Source organism: Desmodus rotundus, chromosome 4 (assembly GCF_022682495.2).
Source record: "Desmodus rotundus isolate HL8 chromosome 4, HLdesRot8A.1, whole genome shotgun sequence".
Taxonomy (NCBI): Eukaryota; Metazoa; Chordata; class Mammalia; order Chiroptera; family Phyllostomidae; genus Desmodus; species Desmodus rotundus.
Window position 1 is genome coordinate 98,037,456 of NC_071390.1, and position 26,156 is coordinate 98,063,611.

Below are 26,156 nucleotides of genomic sequence, written 5' to 3' on the forward strand. Positions count from 1 at the left end.
CCTTCCAATACATTCCCAGAAGTGGGGTCACTGGGTCAAAAGGCAAGTATATTTTTAATTTTTTGAGGTATCTCCACACTGCTTTCCACAGTGGCTGCACCAGTCTGCATTTCTACCAACAGTGCGATAGGGTTCCCCTTTCTCCATATCCTTGCCAGCACTTGTTGTTTGTTGATTTATTGATGCTAGGCATTCTGACGGTGTCAGATGATACCTCGTTGTGGTTTTAATTTGCATTTCTCTGATGATTAATGATGTTCAGCATCTTTTCATATGTCTCTGAGCCCTCTGTATGTCCTCTTTGAAGAAGTACCTGTTCAGGTCCTTTGCCCATTTTTTAATTGGATTGTTTGTTTGGTGTTGAGTTTGTAAGGTCTTAATAAATTTTGGATATTAACTCCTTATCAGATGTATTCAGCAAATATGTTCTCCCATTTTGAGGGTTGCCTTTTTGTTGTTGTTGATGTTTTCCTTTGCAATGCAAAAACTTTTAGTTGGATGTAGTCCTATTTGTTTTTGTTTTTGTTTTTCTGTTTTCTTTGCCTGGGAATATATTTGGTAAAAAATGTCTAAAGCAATGTCCGAAATTTTGCGGCCTACATTTTCTTCTAGGATTTTTATGGTTTCAGGTCTAATGTTTAAGTCTTTGATCCATTTTGAATTTATTCTTGTGTGTGGTGTATGAAGGTGGTCTAGTTTCATTTTTCTGCACATATCTATCCGATTTTCCCAGCACGATTTATTGTATAAACTATCTTTGTGTAAACTATCTTATTGTATAAATTATCATTGCGTGTGCTTGCTTCCTCTGTCAAATGTTAATTGACTGTAAGGGTGTGGGTTTATTACTGGGTTTATTACACTGATCTATGTGTCTGTTTTCATGCCAGTCCCAGGCCGTTTTGATTTCTGTGGTCTTGTAATATAGTTTGATATTAGGTAGCGTGATTCCTCCAACTTTGTCTTCTTCCTCAGGATCACTGTTGCTATGCAGGACCTTTTCTGGTTCCATATAAATTTTTGAAATAATTTGTTTTAGTTCTGTAAAATACGTCATTGGAATCTTGATAGGAATTGCATTGAATGTACAGATTGCTTTGAGTAGCATAAACATTTTAATGAAGTTAATTCTTCCTATCCATGAACATGGTACGTGCTTCCATTTATTGTGTCTTCAATTTCTTTCTTCAGTGTTTTATAATTTTCCATGTACAGGTCTTTTACATCCTTGTTTAGGTTTATTCCTAGGTATTTCATTCTTTTTGAAGCAATTAGGAATGGGATTGTTTTCTTAATTCCCTTTCTCTTTGTTATTGGAGTATAAAAATGCAGCTGATTCTGGATATTAATTTTGTATCCTACTACTTCACTGAATTCATTGATCAGTTCTAGTAGTTTTTGGTGGAATCTGCAAATAAAGACAGTTTTACTTCTTCCTTTCATATTTGGATGACTTTTATTTCCTCTTCTTTTCTGATTGCTGTGGCTCAGACTTCCAGTACAATGTTAAATAAGAGAGGTGAAAGCAGACATCCCTGTCTTGTTCCTGATCTTAAGGGGAATGCTTGTTGTTTTTGCCCATTGAGTACTATCCCGGCAGTAGGTTTGTCACATATGGCCTTATTATGTTGAAGAATGTTCCCTCTATTCCCACTTTGCTAAGAGTTTTGATCATAAATGGGTGCTAGATTTTATCAAAAGCTTTTTCTGCATCTGTTGATATGATCATGTGGCTTGTCTTCATTTTGTTTATGTGGTATATCACATTTATTGATTTGCAAATGTTATACCAACCTTGCATTCCTGGAATAAATCCCACTTGATCATGATATATGATCTTTTTGACGTATTGCTGTATTTGGTTTGCTAATATTTTGTAGAGGATTTTAGCATCTATGTTCATCAATGATATTGATCTATAATTTTCTTTTTTTGTAGTGTCTTTATCTGGTTTTGGAATTAGGATAATGCTGGCCTCATAAAATGAGTTTGGGAGCCTTCCCTCCTCTTGAATTATATGAAATAGTTTGAGAAGGAAGGCTGTTAGTTCTTCTCAGAATGTTTGGTAAAATTTACTCTTGAAGCCAGCTGGTCCAGGGCATTTGTTTGTTGGAAGTTTTTTGATTACTGCTTCAGTTTCATTAGGTTTAATCTGTCTATTTAGATTCTCTGATTCTTTCTGATTTATTTTGGTAAGATTTATGTTTCTAGGAATTTATTCATTTTGTCCAGGTTGTCCAGTTTGTTGTCATGTAATTGTTCATAAGGTTTTTTTTACAATCCTTTGTATTTCTTTGGTGTCAGTTGTTATTTCTCGTCTTTCATTTCTGATTTTATTTATTTGGGTCCTCTCTCTTTTTTTCTTGATGAGTCTGGTTAAAGGTCTGTCAATCTTGTTTATCTTTTCAAAGAACCAACTTTTGGAATCTTTGATCTTTTGTATCATTATTTTAGACTCTATTTCATTTATTTCTGCTCTGAATTTTATTAATTCCTTCTTTCTACTCACTTTGGGCTTTGTTTGTTATTCTTTTTCAAGTTCCTTTAAGTGTGAAGTTAGAATGATTTTTTGAGCTTTTTCTTGTTTTCTGAGATAGGCGTGTACTGCTATGAATTTTCCTCTTAGGACTGCTTTCCCAGTGTCCCATAGATTTTGGATTTTTGTGTCCTCATTTTCACTTGTTTCAAGGTATCTTTTGATTTCTTCCTTGATTGTGTTGTTGACCCATTCATTGTTTAATAACCTACTATTTAGCTTCCATGTCTTTAAGTTTTTCAGTTTTCTTCTTGTGATTGATTTCTAGTTTTGCAGCATTGTGGCCATAGAAGATGCTTGATATGGTTTCAGTCGTCTTAAATTTATTGAGACCTGTGTGTCCCAACATGTGGTCTGTCCTTGAAAACATTCCATATGCACTTTGAAAAGTATGTATATTCTTTAGTGTGAAATGCTCTGAAGATATCAATTAAATCCATTTGATCTAGTGTGTCATTTAAGGCCGCTATGTCCTTGTTGATTTTCTGCCTGGAAGATCTATCCATTGAAGGCATTGGGGTGTTAAAATCCCCAACTGCAACTATTTCTGTTGATGCGTCCATCAAGATTTCCTGTACTATTTAGGTGCTCCTATATTGGGTGCATAAATGTTTACTAGGGTTATATCCTCTCCTTAGATTGTTCCCTTTATCATTATGTAATGTCCTTTTTTGTCTCTTACTATATAGCCTTGGTTTTAAAGTCTATTTTTTTGGATATAAGTACTGCTCTCCCAGCTTTTTTTTTTCTTTCCTATTTGTGTGAAATATCTTTTTCCAACCTTTTACTTTTAGTCTGTGTGTATCTTTTAATGAGATGGGTCTCTTGGAGGCAGCTGGATTGTGTTTTTAATCCATTTTTTTCTGTCTTTGCCTTTTAACTGTATTATTTAATCCATATACATCAAATCTAATTACTGATGAAGTTGTATTTATGTCTGCCAATTTAGTCTTGATTTCTGTATGTCTGTGTTTTTTGTTTCTCTGTTCTTTGATTACTACCTTATTTTGTATTAAATTGATATTTTCTAGTGTACCATTATAACTACCTTATCATTTCTTTTATTATATTACTTGAAGTTATATTTTTGTTGGGTGCACCCTGGAGATTTTAACATCTTAAATTATAACAACATAATTTGGGGAAATACCAGTTTAATTACAATAGTGTATAGAAGCTTTGTTTCTATATAGCCCTGTTCCCTCCTTTTCCTTTAAACTCCTTTTTTTTACGAGTTACACTTTATACATTGTGTGCCCATTAACATACATTTGTAATTATTGCTTTATATAGTTCCCTTTAAATCAGATAGGAGAAAAGTGTTTAAAACAAAAAAAATATGTATAACATCTTTTCTGTTTACCTAAGTACTAACTTTTACTGGTTCTCTTTATGTTTTCATGTAAACTCAAGTTACTGCCTGGTTTCCTTTCCTTTTAAACGGAAGGACTCCATTTAATATTTCTTTTAGAGCTGTCCTAATGGCAATAGATGCTCTCAGCTTATTTATCAGGGAATATCTTAATTTATTATTCATTATTGAAGGATAGTTTTGCTAGATGCAGAATTTCATAGTTGACCATCTTTTTCTAAACAGCACTTTAATATGCCGTCCCAGTGCCTTCATGTTATTAATGCGGAGCAGTGCATAGATTGGGTATGGTGAACCTTTCTTACATCCCTAGAATATAGCCCCCTTGATCGTGGTGTATGATCCTTTGTACTACAAAACCTGGTTTGCTAATATTTTGTTGAGGAATTTTACATTGTAAGTTCATCAGGGATATTGGCTAGTAATTTTCTTTTCCTGTAATGTCCATTGTTTTAGTATCAGGGTAATATTGGCCTTGTAAAATAAATTTGGAAGTGATCTCTTCTCCTCTAGGACCCTTGTAATGTATATATTGGTCCTAATGGTATCCTATAAATCCTTAAGCTGTCTTCACTTCTATTCTTTGTTTTCAATTTTTGCTACTGCAATTGGATGAATTCCACTGCTCTTTTCCCTGTCTTTGATTTCATTGATCTTTTTTCCCGTGATGTAATCTACTGTGGAACCCTTTTAGTGAAATTTTCAGTTGAGTTATTGTTCTTCTGACCTCATTGCACATCAGTAGTAATGACATTTTTTGGAAATTGCTTCTCTATATTGTGACATGAGGAGATCTTGTTACTGAACATAAGTTAAAATCCATGAGTTAATAATGATACTAAAACAAAGAACAAACTAATTGATCATTTTTGATGATTACTAAGGCACTAAATTACTATTCAAAAATTTGACAACTTACCATGAATTTATTCTGTCATTTGTTTACAATCTATATTTCATGGTGACCAAAAAGCTGATAAAGAAAATTATTTAAAGAATCTAAACTAAAGAATGCAAAAGAATTGTTACAATTAGAAATTATAATTTCATAGACTTCAGCAAAGATGGCAGAATAAGAATCTCTGAAAATTTTCTCTACATTAAAAGCAATAAGAATACTGGTAAATATTATCAGAATCAACTTCTGAGAAATCTATGAATTTACAAAAGCCCTATAGCTTTCCAGGAACATTTATTCAAGAAAAGCAATGGAATTTTGATGAGAAGAATAAGTTTTGTAGTGTTTCAACTTGCCTTATTCCCATTCTACCCTGAACTCCACAACAGCCTTGGAAACCAAGAGGCCTCATTTATGGCGAATATCATCCTGGCAACCCCTGGGTGTAGGAGTATTAGATTGGATATCATCCAAAGCCCCATTCCGAGGGAAGAGTCATCATTTTACCTATTTGGTCATTCTCTAGAAGACCTCACTAGAAAGGCTGTCTTCATTTTATCTGAGTTTGAATTCACCTCAAACTGTTCCAAAATATTTGAAGAGATCACTTCCAAATTTATTTTACAAGGCCAGTATTACCCTGATACCAAAATAGTGGGCCGTATAAGAAAAGAAAATTACCAGCCAATATCCCTGATGAACATAAAATGTAAAATTCCTCAACAAAATATTAGCAAACCAACTTGTATAGTACATTCAAAGGATCATACACCATGATCAAGGGGGCTGTATTCCAGGGATGTAAGAATGGTTCACCATACCCAATCAATTAATGTAATACTCCACATTAATAAAGTGAAGGATAAAAATCAAATGATTATCTGAGTAGGTACAAGAAAAGCATTTAACAAAGTTCAATATCCCATTAAGGTAAAAACTCAACAAACTGATTAAAAAGGAATGTATCTCAACATAATGAAAATCATATGTGAGAGGTCACAGCTAACATACTCAGTGTTCAAAAGCAAAAAGCTTTTCCTCTGAGATAAGGAATAAGACAAAAATGCCCACTTTCACCATTTTTATTTAATATACTACTGACAATCCTGGCCAAAGAAGTCAAGCAAGAAAGGACATAAAAGACATCCAAATTAGAATGAAAGAAGTAAATTAATCAATATTGGCAGATAACATATATGTAGAAAAATACCATATGTAGAAAACTCTTAAAATTATACCAGAAACTCTTATAATAAACAAATTAAGTAAAATATCAGGATGCAACATTGATGTACAAAAACTCATTGTGTTTTTACACTTACAGTGAACTAACAAAGAATATTTAAGAAAACAATCCCATTTGTGATAGCACAAAAAGGAATAAAATACCTAGGAATAAATTTAACCAAGGAGGAGAAAGATCTGCATACTTAAAACTATAAGATATTAATGAAAAGATGTAGAAAAAGACACAAATAAAATGGAAATATATTCTTAGCCAATGGATTGGAAAAATAATATTGTTTAAAATACCTGTACTATTTTTTTAAATCTGCAGATTCAGTGAAATCCCTGTCAAAACTTCAATGTTGATTTTTTTACAGTAATAGAAAAAAATAATCCTTAAATTTGTATAGAGCCAAAAAAGGTCCCCAATTTTCAAAGCAATCTTGAGATGAAGAACAAAGCTGAAGTTATCATATTTCTTGAATTTAAAGTATATTACAAGGCTCTAGCAATCAAAACAGTATGGTACTAGCATCAAAACAGACACATAGATTGATGAACAGAATACAGAACCCAGAAATAAGCCCATGGAAATATGCCCAATTGATTTTGACAAAGGAGCCAAGGCCATACAATGGGAGAAGAGTACTCTCTTCAATAAATGATGATGGGGAGACAACTGTACTTGAACAACAATAAAAAAAGTGAATAAAAAATAAAATAAATGATGATGGGAAAACTGATTATCACATACAAGAGAATGAAACTGAACTCCTCTCTTACACCGTGCACAAAAATCAATTTGAAATGGATTATAATCTTGAACATATGATCTGAAACTATAAAACTCATAGAAAAAAGCATAGGAAGCATGGAGAAAAACCTTTACTCTTCTGGTTCTTCCAGCTGGTCTAATAACCAACATGAGACAGATTAACAGAAAATAAGCAAGTTTAATTACATGTGTACATATGAGAAGATCACATATATGAGAGAGTCAGAGACCTCACATACATGAGAGGTTCAGAGACAGAAAGGGAAAATGACGTGTATGTAATATTCTGGGTTAGGGCACTCTGGGTCTTCAGAAGGGAGGAAGGTCATTTGCAGGATGGATGCTAGGAAGAGCAGATGTTCAGTAATTAGGAGTTTGCTTTGCCCTGTAGATAAGTCATAAAATTATTTCTGATGATAACTCTTGTTATAGGCAAGTCCCCTAAAATAAATTATTTAAAGGAGAGGTAAAAGTTTCTTGTGAGTCTACAGGAATTCTATTGCCTTTCAAAATAATTCACATGCAAAAGTGGCACATCTTGGGGAGGCCTGATTTTAACCCCTTCAGGGGTAAACTTCTTGACATTGCTCTTGACAGTGATTTTTGGATTTGACACCAAAAACTAAGCAACAAAAGCAAAATAAATTAAGTGTGACCACATCCAATTAAAAATCTTTTGCACAGCAAGGAAACCATCAACAAAATGAAAGACAACCTATGGAATGGGAGAAAGTATTTGCAAACCACATTTCCAATAAGAGGTTAGTATCCAAAATATAAAAGGAACTCATAGAACTCAATAGCAAAAAGAAAAAGAAAAAGAAAGAAGGAAAGGAGGGACAGAGAGAGGAAAAAGAAAACAACATAATTTGGGCAAACGACCTGAACAGACATTTTTATATAAAAGACATACAAGTGGCCAACGGGTGCACGAAAGCTGTTTCTCATCACTAATCATCAGGGAACTATCAATCAATCAGAACCACAATGAGATACCACTTCACACTTGGTAGGATGCTATTATCAAAAAATAAGATATAACAGATGCTGGCAAGGATGTGTAGGGAAGGGAACCCTGTACACTGTGTTGGAAACACAAGCTGGTACAGCCACCTTGGAAAACAGTATAGAGATTCCTCAAAAACTTAAAAACAGAACTACCATATGATCCAGGAATACCACTTCTGGGTATCTATCCAAAGAATATGAAATTATTATCTCAAAGAGCTGTCTGTACTTCAGTGTTTATTGGAGCATTATTCACAGTAACCAAAGTGTGGATACAACCTGAGCATCCACAACAGATAATGGGTAAAGAAGATGTGTTTTGTGCATACAAAAACACAGGAATACCTGTTCAGGCTTTAGGAAGGAAATCCTGACACTTGTGACAACGTGGAAACCTGGAGGGCATTATCCTAAGTGAAATAAGCCACACGAATACTGCATGGAGTCACTTATCTGTGGAATCAAAAACAAATGCAAAAGAAAAGTCAAACTCATAGAAGCAGAGCGAAAAAGTGTTTATACTTTTTAAAAAGTGGGGCTTGGGAGCAGGGGAAATAGGACGAGTTTTATAAAAGGATACAATATTTGGGTTATAAAATGAAAATGTCTGAGAATCTAAAGTATAACATGGTGACTAGAGTTAATAATACTGTATCATATATTTGAAAATTTCTGAGAAAGTAGATCTTAAATATTCGTTCCACACCAAATTTTTAAAAAGATGAATATGTGAGGTGAGGGATGTGTGAATGAACTCTACGGAGGAAAGCTTTGACAATGCGTACGTATATCAAGCCGTCACATTGTACACTAGAATCTTACAGTTTTGTTTGCCAGTCATTCCTCAGTAAAGCTGAAAGAATACCTACTGAATATACTTTTCCTAGGAGGTTATTCCATCATGTTTTGTGTTTTGGCTTCTTAGCTTATTGTTTATTGCTCTTGGGATATATTTGACTTGGGCTGTGAAGGCACAATAGTGTGTTTTAGCCAAAAACTAGAAAGCACTCAAATATCCATCAATACTAGAATAGTTAATTTGTGGCATATGATGAAAAACAACAAAATGAATAAACGTGAAGAAAGCACAACACATACATTAACATGGGTGTATATTCTGAACATAATGAACAAAAGCAAAACACAAATCAGCTTATACTATATAATTCCATATATAGGTATATAATTCCATACACGTGTGTGTGTGTAGATACAGTTTTGCCTATTTTATACTATGTACACAATATATTTAATACTAGTGTTTTTAATATCGTATTTTATACTAAGGCAAAACTGTATCACACATATGTGTGTATATGTAGATACACTATATACAGTAGGTATATAGTATCCTAAGTATATTATAAAATAGGCAAAACTGTGTTTGTATATATGTTACATATATAAATATATACAAATAATAAAAATAAGCAAAGCTAATCTGATAGAAGTTATTGTTAGTAGAACATCTCCTGGAAGGAATAATTAAGAGGAGATTCTGGAGTGCAAGAATATGTTTTATTTCTTCATTTGGATGCTACTGTCTTGGGTATTTCATTTGTAAGCTATAAAATGATGTGTGGTTTTCTGTGTGTGTATCATACTACAATAAAAAGTTTGTTTGAATTATTTTTAAAGTCAATTGAAATAGTTTTTTTCTGATATGAGTGCCACAGTTTAATACAGAATTAGATTAGATGTCGTTAAAAAACTAATTTGCACTCATATTTGCATGCAGATACCTAGAATATGAGATTGGCAGCCTAGACAATGCTATCCATAGCCATGACCTTGATCCTTTGATTTCTCAGGAGAACCTGTGCCTGTCAAGGGCTGGACCCAGAGACCTGTGGTGCCTCCTTTTCTTTTGGTTGTTCATGGAGCATGTACTACAATGGATGTAAGTTTGCCAGAAGCAAGATACCAAGAAAATTTAAGCTGCTTGGGGATGACCCAAAAGAGGTTTGTTTACTTCCTGAAATACCTTTATTTTTCATGGAGAACTGATGAGCGCAGATGAACAGTATGACACACTCCATTAAACTCTAACAAAGAATTTCATCTCAGAGATGAATCAACAAAATTTTTGCTAAACTGTAGACACATTATAATTTAGTTAATTTATTAAGCATAATAACCATGTTATACCAAAGTAACAAAACTTGAGCAACATAAACTTTTCATACCTATTGCCTTTTATATTTATTCTCTATCTTTTACGTTAATTCTAGATTTTTGAACAGCTGTCAATTCAGTTATTAAAACTAAACATTAACACTTCAGATTAAAACTATCATCTTTTGAACCTGAATAAAACTGATGGTCTCATTCAGAAAAGACCATTTCTAGTCATATTTTCACACCATGAGATGTGGTAATTTAGCAACTATAATGAATGCATTTGAGTACCTAAGACATATTTAGATTTTAAACAAAACTACAATTGAAATAAATGAACACTGATTTCTTATTGAAGTCACTGGTTTTTTGTTTTTTTCTCAAGAATATATATTTTTCAAAATATAACTTGCAGGTTTGTATCAAATTTAACAACATTTGGGTAGCATGCGTTCTAGAGTATGCTAATTGTAGAATCAGAAAACCTAAGTGTATTTATCATTTAGATATGACCCAATTTTTAGTTATTCTGTGTACCGTATAATTATCTTTCAGATTTTAAATGCAATTGAAATATAGTTATACTATGGATATTATAATATTGATATGCCCTAAATGAAAAATTTGTTAACTTTATTATTTATGACTGTGATAGTAAGAAGTGCAAAACTCTTGAATTATGATATATTTTTCATAGGATCACATTTTTAATAAACAAATACCTTAAATGTGCTAGATGTCTTCTTGTAAGAAAAATCAAATATCTCATAAGCCTAATGAAGAGCAGGAATTCCGCATGGTGTCAGCCACTTGAATTTCCCACACTGGTGAGCCAGTTCAACACCATCTCGTAAATGTTCATCACTCCAGCCAGGTTTCGTGTGAACCAAATCCAGGAAACGGCTAGTAACACCCTCCCTTAGTGAGGTGGGAGGGCACTGTCCAGAAGCCTCCTCAGCTTCTAAAAATGTGAATAAGTACATTTCTGCCTGGTAGTTACATCTCCCAGAATTTTTAGAGAAATATCAATATGAAATGAGAACTTGTAAGTATGAATAGAACAACTGAGTATTATCACCTACAGTCTTAAAAAAGCATATTACTTTGAAAAAAATCTGTTCTTTGTGGCAGGTGTAACTGAACATTTCTTCTTTCAAGTAAACTTTATAAGGTTCTTCATAAAAACTATATTCTAGATCTGAAAGTTTTATTCACATTTGAAGCACCTAGTAATTTTGAGTTATATGAGAAGATCATTACAAATCTTGAAATGCTATCTTAATAGACATATCAAAGTATAAAGATTAGAAATAGACAAATTAAACCAAACAAATCATTTTAATAGCTCATCATCCTTGGCAGCTAATTGGAGAGGGAATAGAGATGTGGCCTCTTTCAGACCATATACTCTCATGCCCCCAACCCTACTGCTAGCCTAGGCTTCTGTTTGTAAAATGCCAACTATATGCAGGCAAAGTGGAAAGTTAATTAATCTTATGAAAATGCTGAAGAACTAGATATTTAATAGCACATACAAAACTAGGTAATATGTGGCCTATACTTTCACCTAGAAATAGTCATGTGAAAGTCCTTTAGTTACTTAGTAAGAAGAACAGTATCTAGTAGTTTGGATCTAAGATATAAGGGGGGATCTAACTGATATTCTCTCGTATACACAGAGAGAGTGGATGCAGAATTTAATGTAGAATTACTCACTTTATACAGGAAGAAAAACTGGAGTCTCATTTACAAAACCTGTCCACTCTCATGGCACCGACGTACAAGAAGCTTGCACCCGATGCATATAATAATCAGGTACGTTGAAATAATTGACAATAACTGGAACCATGTACTTATTATTGATGACCTACCTACCTATTGCCAAAAATATTTTTGACGCACTGATTTTTCTTTATTTTTCTAACTTTTTCTCTATCTAATTGTTAAAGTTGCTGCAATGTTTTGTTTCTGCTAAACAAAAATGACACTACTTTGATCTCTTAATAAGTAAATACAAGTTTCTGAGGATCACAATATCTGCTAATCCTGTTCTCATATGAATAATTTTGTCTCTGTAAGAAGATTTTGGTGATTAAAATTATGTGACCCAAACCATAGGCTCTAACCACTTCATAACTGTCTTCACAGAAGTGTATATATAAAATACACACACACACACACACACACACACATAAGGCTGTGGGTATACTACTTTGTAAGTGCCCATATATGCCAGATTCTGCTGGATCCTCCTTATTTCAGCCTTGGCTCCACGAATCAAGCAAAAAGTTTTTTCCTCTTTTATAAGTATGTTCTACAATGTACCTATTTAGAAGGCTAAGTTTTCTAAAATTCTTGTTCAGAAATACTCAGGAAAGAGGCAAAGACTATAAGTCTTTTCTGTTTCAATAATATCAACAACAAAAGCATTAAATGAAAACCTGTTAAAAACCAGACACTGTTTAGTCACTGTGAACATGAGCATGTAGTTTTTCTGTCTGTAAGGAATCGTTTTCCCTGGAAAAGAGATAGATATGTAAAATAGCAATTACAGAATAATACAATAGCTGGGATGGAAGTCTGCACCCATTTCTGAAGACACAAAAAGGTTCTCCCTGAGAGTAGAGTCCAGGTATAAGGTCACAAATCCTTGCAGTCCACAAAAAGATCTTTGAATTTCATCATGTAGTTAAGGAAGTTAACATTTGGTTATGTTAAGTGTGTGCTGGGGTTGGAGAGAGTGAAGTGATTTAATTTTTAAAAGGTCACTCAACCACCCAAATAAGTGAAATATAATTCAGATTAGGGTAGGACTAAATTGTAAAAGAGGTAAGCTGTTGCCATCATTGAGCAAAAGAAATGGCAATGATATATAAAAGGAAATAAAGATGTGAGATATTTGAGGTGGAACTTACAGAATTTAGTGACCAAATGGATTTGAGGATGAGCAAAAAAGAATCTGACTTGAACAGGTAGTTCTGTTAACTAGTATCAGGAATCAGGGAGGAAAAGTAATTAAGTTTGGGGGAGAGAAAGGGAAGAGGATGAATTTTATTTTGGAGATGCTAGGTTTATATATTTCTGGGATAATGATCTGGAAAATCGAAGGAGAACCATGGCTAGCACTGTAGATTTGGAAGTTACAAAAAATGCAGGAAGTAGCAGAAGTTGAATATATAGGTGTGAATGCCTATTTTTCAGAGTGGAGATTATAGAGAGGAGAGGGGGCTGATGGTAATGAAGGATTCTGGAGCACAGCAACATTTTATGAGTAAGTGGAGGAAGAGAAACCAGTAACGTAAGTGCTAAGGGTAAGAGCAATGAGTAGGAGAAGTTAAAGAGTTAAGGGCAAGAGGCAGACTGACAGATGGAAGAAAGCTGGAGGTGATGAGAAGGCATGGAGCAGAAAGGGATACCGGGACGCATGAAGGGCAGTAGTACATTGGCAAACATTTACCTAACATTGAAGACTAATGAGATTATATTAGTTTAATAGCAGACAGGCCAATTCTAATGAATGATTTAGCTACTCCTTTCCATTGTGGACCTTAACACTTTCCCTAAACCTCAACTCTTTCTTTTTTAGTGGGAGCAAAGGAAGCAAATTTAATAATGATGGTCTGTTTATAAGTTGTTTTATGTCACAACTTAGGATTTTAGAAATGTATATGAATGTCTATAAAAGTTCTTTTAAATGCTATTTATAATAGTGGGATTAAAGTTATTATTTTACAACCTTACCTAATTTAGTCAATGATGCTTTGGTGCTGTTGAAACATAATTCTGGATGAAAAACACAATAAATCAGGCTGAAAAGAAGAAAATGAATTGTCTATGTTGCTAAATTTCAAGTGCGACCGCTTTCTGTTAAATGAATTTTTATAGGTGCTATTAATCACATGATTTTAGCTGGGAAGAGGGACAGATGAACAAAGCATTAATGTTTATTCCTTGGGTTTTCACTGTAGAATGAGAATTACTTGATTTTCTAAGCATTTATGTTCTAACCTGTTACATTGTCTTTGGAGTATTTTGTGCATTTCCTGAACCTTGAGTATACAAAACAGGAAGGTACTCAGAAGTTTTAAGCGATAACAAGATGATTATATATAAGATTATATGTAACTCATGAGATGTTCTTAACTATTTATATATTAATAAGTGCTACATGAATTAAGCAGTGGGCATAAAGTTTCAGTCAAGCACGATGAATAAGCTGTGGAGACCTGCTGTGCAACATTGTTACCCATAGCCAACGATAACGCACTGAACACTGAAAATTTGGGTAGAAGGGTAGGTCTCATGTTGTGTCTGTACCACAATAAAATAAAATGTAAATACTACATACAGTCCTGCATAAGAAGTAGATGTAATGTCTCTCTAAATTGATTCCGTTAATGGCTATGAATGGGTAAGTTGGTTTTTATATTGCAGGGTAGGGACTGTTGGTGATGTTCATCTATCTGCCTTAACATGGTTTAGAGGTTTTTTAAAAATAGGCATGTGATCTTTCCACATAGTAAATGGGAAGATGTTTTGAGGTTATGGATATTGTCAGAACCTACCATTTGATCTTTGCTTGCTTCCCCCAACAGAATATATTACCTTTATTTCTCATACCTTAATGTGCTTCCTTGCCTCATTCCCTGTTTTCATAGTTAAGATCTTATACTAAAGTTAAACTTCATTGGGTCTTCAGAGCATTTCTTCTGTCAACTCCATGGGATTACTCTCAGTTTAAATAATATTTCTTTATACCTACCCAGTAGACTTACATTTCCCAGTCTCTTCTATGGTTGTCTTAACATTAAGCTTGAGGCCTAAATTAGCAGGTTTCGAATCTCAAAATCATGTGCTTTCTTTTCATATGTAGAAATAACATTTTAGACCAGAGCTATCCAAGAGAGCTTGCTATGGAAATGGAAATATTCTGTCTACACTATTCAGTTCAGTAGCTGCTAGCCACTTGCGGTTATTGAATGCTTAATATGTGGCTAGTGCAAAGGAGTTAATGAATTTTTATTTTTATTGTAAACAAATTTATTTAATTAAATTTAAATAGCCACATTTACCTAGTGGCTACCATATTGAATAGTAAACCTTACATCATCAGCTTAGAATTGTCTTCCAGACATGGAGATGACTTTTCAGTAATTCATGCACAAACCCCCAGCACAGTATTTCTGTACATTTTTATTCAAGGAACAGCTTGATTCTGAGCATACCGCAGCATGGACTAAACAGTCCCAAAGCACACAGCTGTGAAATAAAGTGCAAACACCTTCACTTTCCTTTGGCCGGAGCCATGAGTTTCAGCACACAACTATGTTCTACTAACCCAGTAGTGAGTGACGTTCAAACCGTCAAAACATCACGTTGTGGCTTCAGCATCCAGTCGTGATGAATTTACAGAGACTGGATGTGCTTTTACAAAGTAAAAAAATGTGTGTGTGTGTGTGTGTGTATGAGAAACAATTGTTTTGTACACAGGAGAATAAAAAGCATAAGATAGTAGAGCCAGGAGAAAAGGGGAAATTAAAAAGTGAATCTGTGATTACCATAACCTATTTCCTGAAGAGCACATTAGGCTGCAGGGCCAGGAAGAGGGTCCTGAACAGACCCCAGGGGTTTCTATGCATTGAGGAGACAAAGCTCAGGGTTTGGGGAAGTAAGGTCATGGAACACACAACTCAAGAGTACCAGGGGAGAGAGAACATCATCGAGAAGCACCCCTGATACCTGTACACGGTTCTCTCTGAGTCTTCAGCTGAATACTGAACAGTGCACGCGTGTGAAGAGAATACCAAGGCTATAGAAAGAACCATCAAAAGGAGCAGACAGAACAATCCCTTGGTTTCTTACAGGACCTATGAAGTTTTTGTTAATAACATTCAAAAGGAAAAGTCCTATTAACATACAAAATAGCGAATAGCATATTCAGAATCTTATGACCTTGGAAGTAGAAGTAGATTATGCTATTCTGCTCCCACATAAAAATGTTTAAAATCAAGACTTGAAAGCATCAAACTGATTCTGAATAACATAACAGCATCCCAAAACACAGACTCAAAAAATTTCTAAATAGGTAAACTTTATAATATCTAGCATCCTATCAAAAATTCCTAATCATAAAAAGGAACAAGAAAATATGACCCATTATGAGAATGGAGGGAAAGCAATCAATAGAAATAGTTACAGAAATGACATGATAAAAATATGGACAGAAGGACATTAAAATGCCAATCATATATTTATTCCATTTGTTTTAAGACAACAGAGGAAAGTATGAGCATGATAAAGAAATCTAAGAAGATATCAAAAAGACCCACATTAAACTTTTAGAAATAAAAAATACGTGATGACTGGATTAAGAAAAATGCACTAGATGGAGTCAACAGCAGATTAGTGGACTAGAATAAACAGTAATAGAAAAATTCCAATGTAAAATAAAGGGAAAAAACAAAACTGAAAAAATAGTATAGATCAATGACCTATTACTGATTAAACTAATTAGTACACTAATATATATGTAATTAGAGTCCTGGAAGGAGGTAGGTACAGAAAAATATTAAAAGAAATAATAGCTATTTTTTTCAGTTTTGTTCAAAACTGTAAGACCATTGATTCCAGAAGCTCAGCAAACCCCAAAAGAGGTGGAAAACAGGCATCAGGTAAACTACATAGGAGATACATGAAAATCAATTTGCTTAAAGTCAGTGATTAGGAGGAAAATGTGAAAAGCAGATGGAGAAAAAAAGACATATTACATCTAATGAGGAAAATAATAATAAACACAGAGACTTCATGTCGGAAAAAAATGCGTGAAAGAAGGTAGAGGAGAAGTTTATTTAAAGTACTGAAAGAAAAAATTGTCAACTTAGAAAATGAGTGAAAACAACTCTTAAAAGTCAGGGCAAAGTAAAGATTTTTTTCAGATAAAAATGGAAATAATTTACCACCAGCTGAAAACACTTTAAAAATGTTAAAGGAAGCCCTCTGGTAAAAAGAAAATGACACCAGATAGAAATATGGATTGACAAAAAGGAGTGAAAAATATCACAAATTGTATATATGTGAGTAAAAAGATTTTTCTTATTTTAAAATTTTCTTTAAAAGATAAATTAAATAATATAATTAAATATAATTAATTATATATAATATATAACATATAACTATATTATTTATATTATTTATATAATTAAATAATATATAAATTTAATATCAATTAAAATTATATTAACAATGTACTTTGAGGTTTGTAACATTTACAAGTAGCACAGAGACTTGGGAATTGGAATGACAGTAGTTCCTCACACGCCCCCCTCCACCTTCCCGCCCCACCTCATTTACAGGGAATCCATTCTAATAACTCCAGAGGATGCCTGGAACTGTGGTTAGTACCAAACCCCACATATACCATATTTTCCCTACACAAACATACCTATGATGAAATTTAGTTTATAAAGTAGACACAGAGGGAGAGTAACAACAATAACTAATAATCAAATAGAATTATAAAATTATAATAAAAGTACTCTTTCAAGATATCTTATTGTACTGTACTCACTTTTCACTTAAAGGGAGCATTTATGGCTTCCATTTGGCATATCTGAATTACCAGCATCACTACTCATGTGTTTTAGAGCCATTATTAAATAAAATAAGTGTTACTTAAACACAAATGCTGGGACACCACAAGAGTGGATCTGACAGCAAGATGACTCCCAAGTTACTAATGGGTGGGTGGGGTGGCACATGCAGCTGGAGGTGCTGGACAAAGGGATGATTCCCGACTCAGGTGGGACTGAGCAGGTTGGTGTGAGATTTCATCACACTACCCAGAGTGCTGTGCAGTTTAAAACTTATAAATAGTTTATTTCTGGAATTTTCCACTTACTATTTCAGACCATGGATGACCACTGGTAACTGAAACTGTGGAGAGCCAAACTTCAGATAAAAGGAGACTTCTGTATGCAGCTCTTATATAATGTTCTTATATTATATGTGGAGTGGTATAATGTTACAATGTAGACTTAGTAAGTTAAAGAGTACACTGTAAACCTTGAAGTAAGCACCCACTACATAAAAGCCAATTAAATTAAATTAAAAACTGTACCAGAAAGATACCTACCAAATCCCTAAATATCTGTCAGTGGAGCAATATATTTCTAAATGACATGGGCCAAAGAACAAATTACAAGAAAATTAGAAAGTATTTCAAGCTAAATGAAACTTTAGACATGGCATTGAAACTTGTGGGATGCAGTTATAAGGCCTTGCTTAGACAAATACTTATAGCACCAAACACTTAATTAGAAAAATATGAAGTTTTAAATTAACTATCTATGTTTCTAACCTAAGAAACTGAGAGCAACTTAGCCCTAAAAGTCAAAAGGAAGGAAAAACTAAAGAAAGAACTGAAATTAAATAAAACATAGAGAACAAGAGAATAAATCAGGAAAACCAAAAGCTGGTACTTTAAGTCAATTCGATCAGGAAAAAAAGAGAAGGTAAAAATTGCCAATATCAAGAATTAGAAATGAGACATCACTACAGATCCTACAGCAATTAAAAGAATAATAAAGACATGTTATTAAGCTTTATGCCAATAGTTTCAGTAACTTAGATGAAGTTGGCAAAGTCCTTGAAAAAACATAAATTACCAAAGCTTACTAATGAAAAACTAAATTTCATGAATAGTCTTATCCAATTAAGACTATTCATGAAATTAAATTAATAAATTGAAATTCGTAGTTAAAAACTTTTTGAAAACTCCAAGTTCAGATGACTTCCCTTCCAAATCTGACCCATTATTTAAGGAAGAAATAGTAACAGTTCAATGGAAATGCTTCTAGAAAATAGAAAAGGAGTAAACACTTCCCAGCTCACTCTATGAGGCTGGAAATATTCTGATACTAGAACCAAACAAAAGCATTAAAGAAAAAGAAAACTATAGTCAAATGTTCTGCATAAATACTAATGTGAAAATTCTTAGCTAAATTACAGAAAATTAGATTTGACAATGTGTAAAGGGATAGTACATCATGGCCAAATGGAGTTTAACTTATTCGTTCACTTAACATTAAAAATCAATCAATGGGACTCACCATATAAGCCAATATAATGGGGAAAAATATGACTGTCTTAATAGATAGAGAAATAAGGAATATTTGACAATATTCCACATCCATAGAAGGGAAATTTCTCAGCCAAGTAAAGAGCATAGATTAAAAACCTAAAACTGACATATTTAATGGTGAAGGGATGAGCATTTTACCCATAAAATTAGGAACAAGACAAGGATTTTATTTTTCATTCTCACCACTTCTATTTAACATCTAACCAAAAATTCTAGACAGTGAAAAGAAATTAAAATAGTGCAGATTGGATAGGAAGAAATACAACTGTTCATATTTGCAGACGTCTAGCAGCTTGTCTACTTAGAAAGTCCCAAAGAATCTACCAAAAAACCCCCGAAACTCCTAGAACTAATAAATGGATTAGCAAAACTGCAAAACACAAACATCAATTGTATTTCTAATATAAGCAATAAACCATTAAGAATTGAAATGAAAACCAACAGCAATTAAAATAGTATCAAAAATATGAAACTCTTAGGCATACCTCTTCCAAAGAAGCATAAGCCCTGTACACTGAGACTACAAAACAGTGCTGAGAGAGATTACAGGAGACCTGAATAACTGGGACATACACCGTGTTTATGGTCACAAAGACAGTATTGATAAGATGTCAGTTTTCCCCAGATTAATCAGTGCAAATGAATTCAATACATGACATATCAAAATCTTACCAGGTGTTTTATTGACAAGGTGGTTCTAAAATATTTAGAGAGAAATGCAAAGGACATGGAATGGTCAAATAATTTTTTAAAGAAGACCAGTATCTGAAGACTTATATTCTGATTTCAAGATTTACTAAAAAAAAAAAAAGAAAAAGAAAACTACATTTTTTACTTTTTAACTTTATTTTTATTGTTAACACTATTACAGATGTTCCTATTACCACCCCCTCCCCAGCATTTCCCAGCTCCACCCAGCCTCCACTCCCCCTTCCCTTTGGCCACCGCCACACTGTTATCTGTGTCTATGGGTTTGCGTATATATTCTCTGACTAATCCCTTTTTTAAAAAAGAACTTGAAGATTTACATTGTGATTTCAAGATTTACTAAAAATCTACATTTATTAGTAATCAGGACAGTTGATATTGGTGCACACACACACCCCATTATATGCCAAAAGATCAGAGTCTAGAAATACATCCAACGTGTATGGTCACTTATCAGCAAAAACAATTCAGTGGAAAAGAGACAGTCTTTTTATTCCCTGGTGTTTGAACAGCTGGATAGCCATATAGGAAAAAATTACCCTTGACTCTTAACCTTATACCATATATAAAAATTAACTCAGAATGGATCTATTTATATAAAATTCTAGAAAATGCAAACTAATCAATAGTGACAGAAAGTAGGTCAGTAGTTGCCTGGACACAAGGAGGAGGCATGAATTACAAAGGGGTAAGAAGAAGCTTTTGGGAGTAACAGATACGGACGTTGTTTTGATTGTGGCGATGGTTTCACGTGTACGTATGTCAGAACTTACCAAATAGTACACTTTTTGTACTATTTTAAATGTACCCTGTTTAATGTTTGTCAGTTAAACCTCCGTAACACTGTCAAATAACTTTACAGTGGCAGGGTATCTGCTTTATTTTGTGTCATTCTGTTGTGTTTGGGGGTATAAAGTACGCAATGCTTCTAAATATTCTGAATATCAGTGTGTCTTTTTTGGCCTACTTAGTGCGCAGGTCTTGTGCCTTTCTGTGAATGTGTGCCGGAGAGCCTCCCCGCTCACGCACTCACTTCTCCTTTTCAGATTGAATATGAACACAGAGCACCAGAGTGCCGCCTGGGTCTGAAGGAAGGCCGCCCGTTCTCAGGGGTCACTGCGTGTTTGGACTTCTGTGCTCATGCCCACAGGGACCTGCACAACATGCAGAACGGCAGCACGTTGGTAAGTGGGGCTTCGGACGGGCCACTGGCGTGCCCTGTTGACGAGCAGAGGCCTGGAGGTTCCCGGCATTTGGGTAGAGTGGCATGTCCCCTGCAAGTGTCACCCTGCACAGCAGTGTGTTCATGAATGACCCGCTATTGCATAATTGTTTGGCATAACTAGTCCTCTCGTAGCAGGTTGGCACACTGGTGTAAAACTGTGTTGACAAGCAGATGAAAATCATGGAAATTCTTGGTGCTAATCTAAACCAGTGACTATGCATTGCCAGCTACAGCTGGCTGCCAAAAATTCTTTAAAAATTAAGTGTCAGATATCTGGTAGGTTATAATCAGTTAAGCAGGAAGCCAGCAACAAGCCAAGGTACCAGTTCACCTTGCAGAGAAGTACAAGTGAAAAAAGCATCATCATTGCCACAGTGACTGCCATAGGAGATTCAAAGTGAAAAACAGCCCATGAGAACTACCTATTCCAGTGGGCGAAATGCATTGGATCTTATAATTGGAGGCTATGGCACTAGGAGAAAATGGATACAGACTTAGGGTAAGGCAACATTCTATAGTGACGAAGTCCGGGCTGGGGCCTTGCCTGTAGAGAGAAGATCCAGAGTGGAGACAAAGAATGAGAAAGTTCTGGTGAAGAAACTCTACGCTCATCAACTGTTGAATGAGTCATGAACATGGCTACAGTTATATAGTTAAGGACGATGACCACTGAAACTTAAAATGCAAAACAGAAGACAGGCACTAAAGTTAGACTCTAGGGTAGAAAAGAATTCAGGGAGGTAGTAGGCAATTGTGGAAAGTAATTTGAGGAAGCTGGTACAAAGTTTTTGTTGAGAAGCAGAGAAAGAATTGATGTAATGGTCTAGAGCAGCAATTTTCAATCGGTGTGCCACAAGGATTTTTAAGGGGCTGGGGGAGGGGCAGTGGGTGCCAGGGGCCCCAGGTGGGAGTCTGGGGCACCTGCCAGATGCTGGTGTCACAGTGAGGCCAGGGAGGCGGTTGGTGCATAGCCAGGACCTTGGAGGGTAGAGTGACTCCTGCAAGATCATGCTGGTAGGGGACGCGGAATGTGGCGAGATAAGATAGCGCTGCTGCAGGTGTTGCCCGGGAGGCCTAACCCAGGAGTTATGTCACCACCGCATTTGAGAACTACACTGTGAGCTTTGAGACAGACAAGTACTGCATTGAGCTCAACGTGTGGGACACTTCAGGTTCCCCTTACTATGATGACACCCAGCCCCTGGCCTATCCTGATTCAGATACGGTGTTCCTCTGCTTCCACATTAGCCAACCAGAAACTCTGGGCAGGATCCTCAAGAAGAGGCATGAGGAGACTCAGGAGTTTTCTCCAAGGCCAAGGTTGTGCTGGTTGGCTGTGAACTAGACATGCAGCCCGACCTGATTGTACTGAGGGTGCTGTCTAAGCAGCGGCTTCTCCCTGTTACACATGAGCAGGGCACCGTGCTGGCCCAGCAGGTGGGGGCTGTGTCCTGTAAGTGCAGCATCAGGGTTGTCTTCCACGAGGCCACAGTGGTGTCCCTTGTTCGTGGTCATAGGTAGCTGCACTGTACTGGCTTGCTGGGGACAGCAGTGACCCACTCAGCTGGCAGGACAGCCAGACTGGGGAAACAGGGACAAAGACGAGATACACGGGGACTGAACCAAGAGGTGCAGCCTCATAGGAGGTGGGGAAGGGCACAATTGTTCCCTGCCTGGCTTCCTGACCTCCGGACTCTGGCTGGGACTTCAGGGCAGACTGACTGACCAATTCTCCTAAGCAAGGGACCCAGAGACAGAGGGTGCTATCATTCACACACCTTCACCCCCCTCCTCTCCACAGGAAGTTGAGGGAGCTAGTAGGACAGCATCTGTGCCTGGAGCTGGGATGCAGCAGGCGGGCTGGGGAAGCTGGCATCAAGCAGTGACCTTGGCTGAGTCTCAGTATACGAAGGATGCCTTCCCTCCCCACCCCCAGTCCTCATGTCCTGGTCCTGGCCTCCTTCCATGACTTTTCTTTTTCCTCTCCTCTCACTTCAATAGCTGTTCTCACTCATCCTAACCTCCAGGCAGCATGCATTAAATTAAAAAGCAAGTTGAGCCCCTCACCCCATATATCCATGAGTCATAGCTCCTCCCTCTCTTCCCCAACAGTTCCCAAATAAAGCTCATATCCATGGAAAAAAAAATAGTTTTTTAAATGTAATACCTGACTACTTGCTCAGGGGCACTGAACTCTTTTCCCTTACGTTGTCAAATAAAAAACGACAACAGCCAACACAACAACAGCCATCTGGTGCCAATGAATCAAATTATAGCTATTTTTTTCCTGTCAGATCAGAAAAAATTATAAAACATGTTTTGGAGTGCTACAGAATTTTAGTAATTAGTTTATGTGTGCCGTGAGATGAAAAAGGTTGAAAATCACTGGTCTAGAGCAGGGGTTGGAAAACTTTTCTACTAAAGGCAAGACAGTAAATATTTTAGGCTTTGTAGGCCACATACGGTTTACATAGGGCACGTTCTTTGGGGCTTTTTAATGTAAAAATCCTATAAAAATGCAAAAACCATTCTTAGTCCACTGGTCATATAAAAACAGGCTGTGACGCAGGCTGGCCACAGGCCCTAGTACGCTGGTGTCCCACCCAAGAGAACAAAGGCTAGGCTCCCCCATAATACCCAAAGTCATCGCTAGTCATGTATCGGGCGCCTGCCCAGTACTAGGGGGCTGTGCTAGTTTCTGGGAAGAGAAGGAAGAAATGATAGCAGGAGCTGTAGTAGGCCCTGAAGATAAGGCGTCTCCTTCCAGCAGAGGATGAGGAAGGTGTTTTGAATGAAGGGAAAGTTGCCTCTGCCAGGTCTCAGGTTCTATGCGGTGAACTGGGAAAAAGCACTACGGACAAACTAAACGGGGGTAAGTGTGCATGGGGAAAGGGACAAATACTCAGAGACATGGACTTGGAGGACTTACGTGTGGAAGTGGAAAACTCGTTTTAATACAATCTCATGATAAACTTTTTTTATAAAAGTAAGTCTGCTATAATAACGATCACATTCTTTCAAGAGTATTTTCCAATGATTTTATATTTCCTTGGGTTTTAAATAATCATGGTTACATTGTCTCCACTCATCAAAAAACACTTTAAGTGCTAAAAGCTAGTATTTAAAAACCAAACAATAATGCTTCACTAAAACAAGGATTGTGGCTACCAAGGAAAAAAGTATTATTAAGTCAACAAAAGTAGCCTTTCCCCCCTGTTGGAGTACCTCCTTGCATGTGGTGATGTCTCAGAAAAGAAATGAGAAGGGAAACAATGAGTTAGATTTCACAGAGTCCAGAGGAGAGAAGAGGAAGGTAGAAACAGTGTTAAGTTACATGTTAGCTATATCAACCAAATCTTCAACTTTGCGTTTAGGTTACACTTTGGTATCTTGTGGAAATTTCTCAAACACACTGAAGGAAAGTTAGGAGTCAGGTGTGAGGAAAGATGTGAAATCTCTTTGTGCACAAAAATGTACAAAAAAGGTGAATGTACTATGACCAAAGACAGAAAGTCATTTGGTAAAATAAGCTTTTGGCCTTTTTCTGAAGAGGCTATACATTTATTACATCTATTTTTGAAGAGTGAAAAGTGGGAGATTGCTTCATTTTGGTAGGATGGTTGCTTCTTCCCTTAGAGGCAGGAATCTACGTGAAGAACAGAATCACCAGAGATTGTAGCTCCCGATAGGCACACCCACAAAAGGTCAGTGTGAACTCGTCTGTCTCCTTGTTCCGTTTGGACCCAACCTCCGCTAATAGCGGCAGACACGGCATTGTGGGCACCGCTCTGGTCCAGTAGGCCACCACCCCCAACAAATACTGAGAGCAAGAAAGAAAGACACACGGACACACACACGCACTTTTCTTCTGGGCTGAAACAGAGGCTGTTCTGTCTTATTTTCCTACCAGGTGTGCACCCTCACTAGAGAAGACAATCGAGAAATTGGAGGAAAACCCGAGGATGAGCAGCTGCACGTTCTGCCGCTCTACAAAGTCTCCGATGTGGATGAGTTTGGGAGTGTAGAAGCGCAGGAGGAGAAAAAACGAAATGGTGCTATTCAGGTGCTGAGTTCCTTTCGGCGCAAAGTCAGGATGTTAGCAGAGCCAGTGAAGACTTGCCGACAAAGGAAACTAGAAGCTAAGAAAGCTGCGGCTGAAAAGCTTCTCTCTCTGGAGAACAGCGCAAATAAGAATGAAAAGGACAAGTCTGCCCCACCTCGTGTGAAACAGACCGAAAGTGCAGCCCAGGCTAAACAGTCCGCAGGTAATTTTAATGTGAAGCATTGCACAAATATGTATTATATGATACTTAAAAATGAATACTGTCAGTTTTGGAAGGTTACAGTTAATCATGGTCTTAGTTCTGTACCAGAATCATCTGTAAAGTAGCAAGGGCCAGCTTTGCTCTTGGGGATGGTCCTGAGATGCTGCACCATCAACCCGTGCTTGTTGGGAAACCTTGGATTTTCTTCTATAATAAATGGCAGGGCTTTCTGATAGGTAAGCCATATAGGGAAAGGAGTGTGAATCTAGCAGCGACAGGTCGGCCGCATTGGAGGTAAAGGAACAAATAGTTTGGAGATGGATACAATAAGCCAAGAGTGAGGTAGTAAGGGCATAAGTCTTGGTGGTAGCAATGAGCTGTGGCAAAAACGACGGCAGTGAACTCTTCCAAAATGAGTATCAATACACTGGTGACAGAGCAATGGAATGAGGAGAAAAGTTTAAGGATGACTCCAGAGTGTTAAGCCTAGATAACTAAAACAGTACTATGTATCGAAATAAGTGTGGAAACAAGGTTAATGGGGCTAGTGGCAGGAAAATAAGATACCCTTCCGTAGCCACGTTGAATCTCAGGTTCAGTACGTGGGTCCACATGCAGTTCTCATAAAGCTTTTACCCATCACAATAGATCACGATTTATCAATACTAAGTTGCTATTTTCTTGCCAAAGGCCCTTGCTTTATGTCTGCAGTTAATAGTGTAAAAAATCATACAACAGTATAATGTCCATATGCAAACTTTAGAGATGTATTGGCCGGGCCGTTAACAAAAGAAACGTCTATCTTTTAAGTTCAGTGTGCAGTTTGCTTACAACCAACCATTATTACATCACAAACTAAATTTCCCTGCTGAGTTATTTTGAAGC

The 26,156-nt window shown here is 36.1% G+C and overlaps 1 protein-coding gene and 1 pseudogene across 5 annotated transcripts in view; both read left to right on the plus strand.

Annotated features, from left to right (window-relative positions):
• The window catches only part of TET2 (tet methylcytosine dioxygenase 2), a 115,845-nt gene that overhangs the window by 86,113 nt on the left and 3,576 nt on the right, over positions 1–26,156 (plus strand). For 3 of the 5 annotated variants that reach the window (XM_053922061.2, XM_024574945.4, XM_045183646.3), the window contains 4 exons: positions 9,628–9,778; positions 11,660–11,749; positions 20,828–20,965; positions 24,917–25,271. In XM_053922061.2, the coding sequence (XP_053778036.1) occupies positions 9,628–9,778; positions 11,660–11,749; positions 20,828–20,965; positions 24,917–25,271 (734 nt within the window). Of the gene's footprint in view, positions 1–9,627; positions 9,779–11,659; positions 11,750–20,827; positions 20,966–24,916; positions 25,272–26,156 lie in introns of those variants that run through there. The other 2 variants (XR_011651134.1, XR_006653244.2) reach the window with 2 other exon arrangements.
• On the plus strand, positions 21,473–23,873 carry LOC112317862 (rho-related GTP-binding protein RhoN pseudogene; annotated as a pseudogene).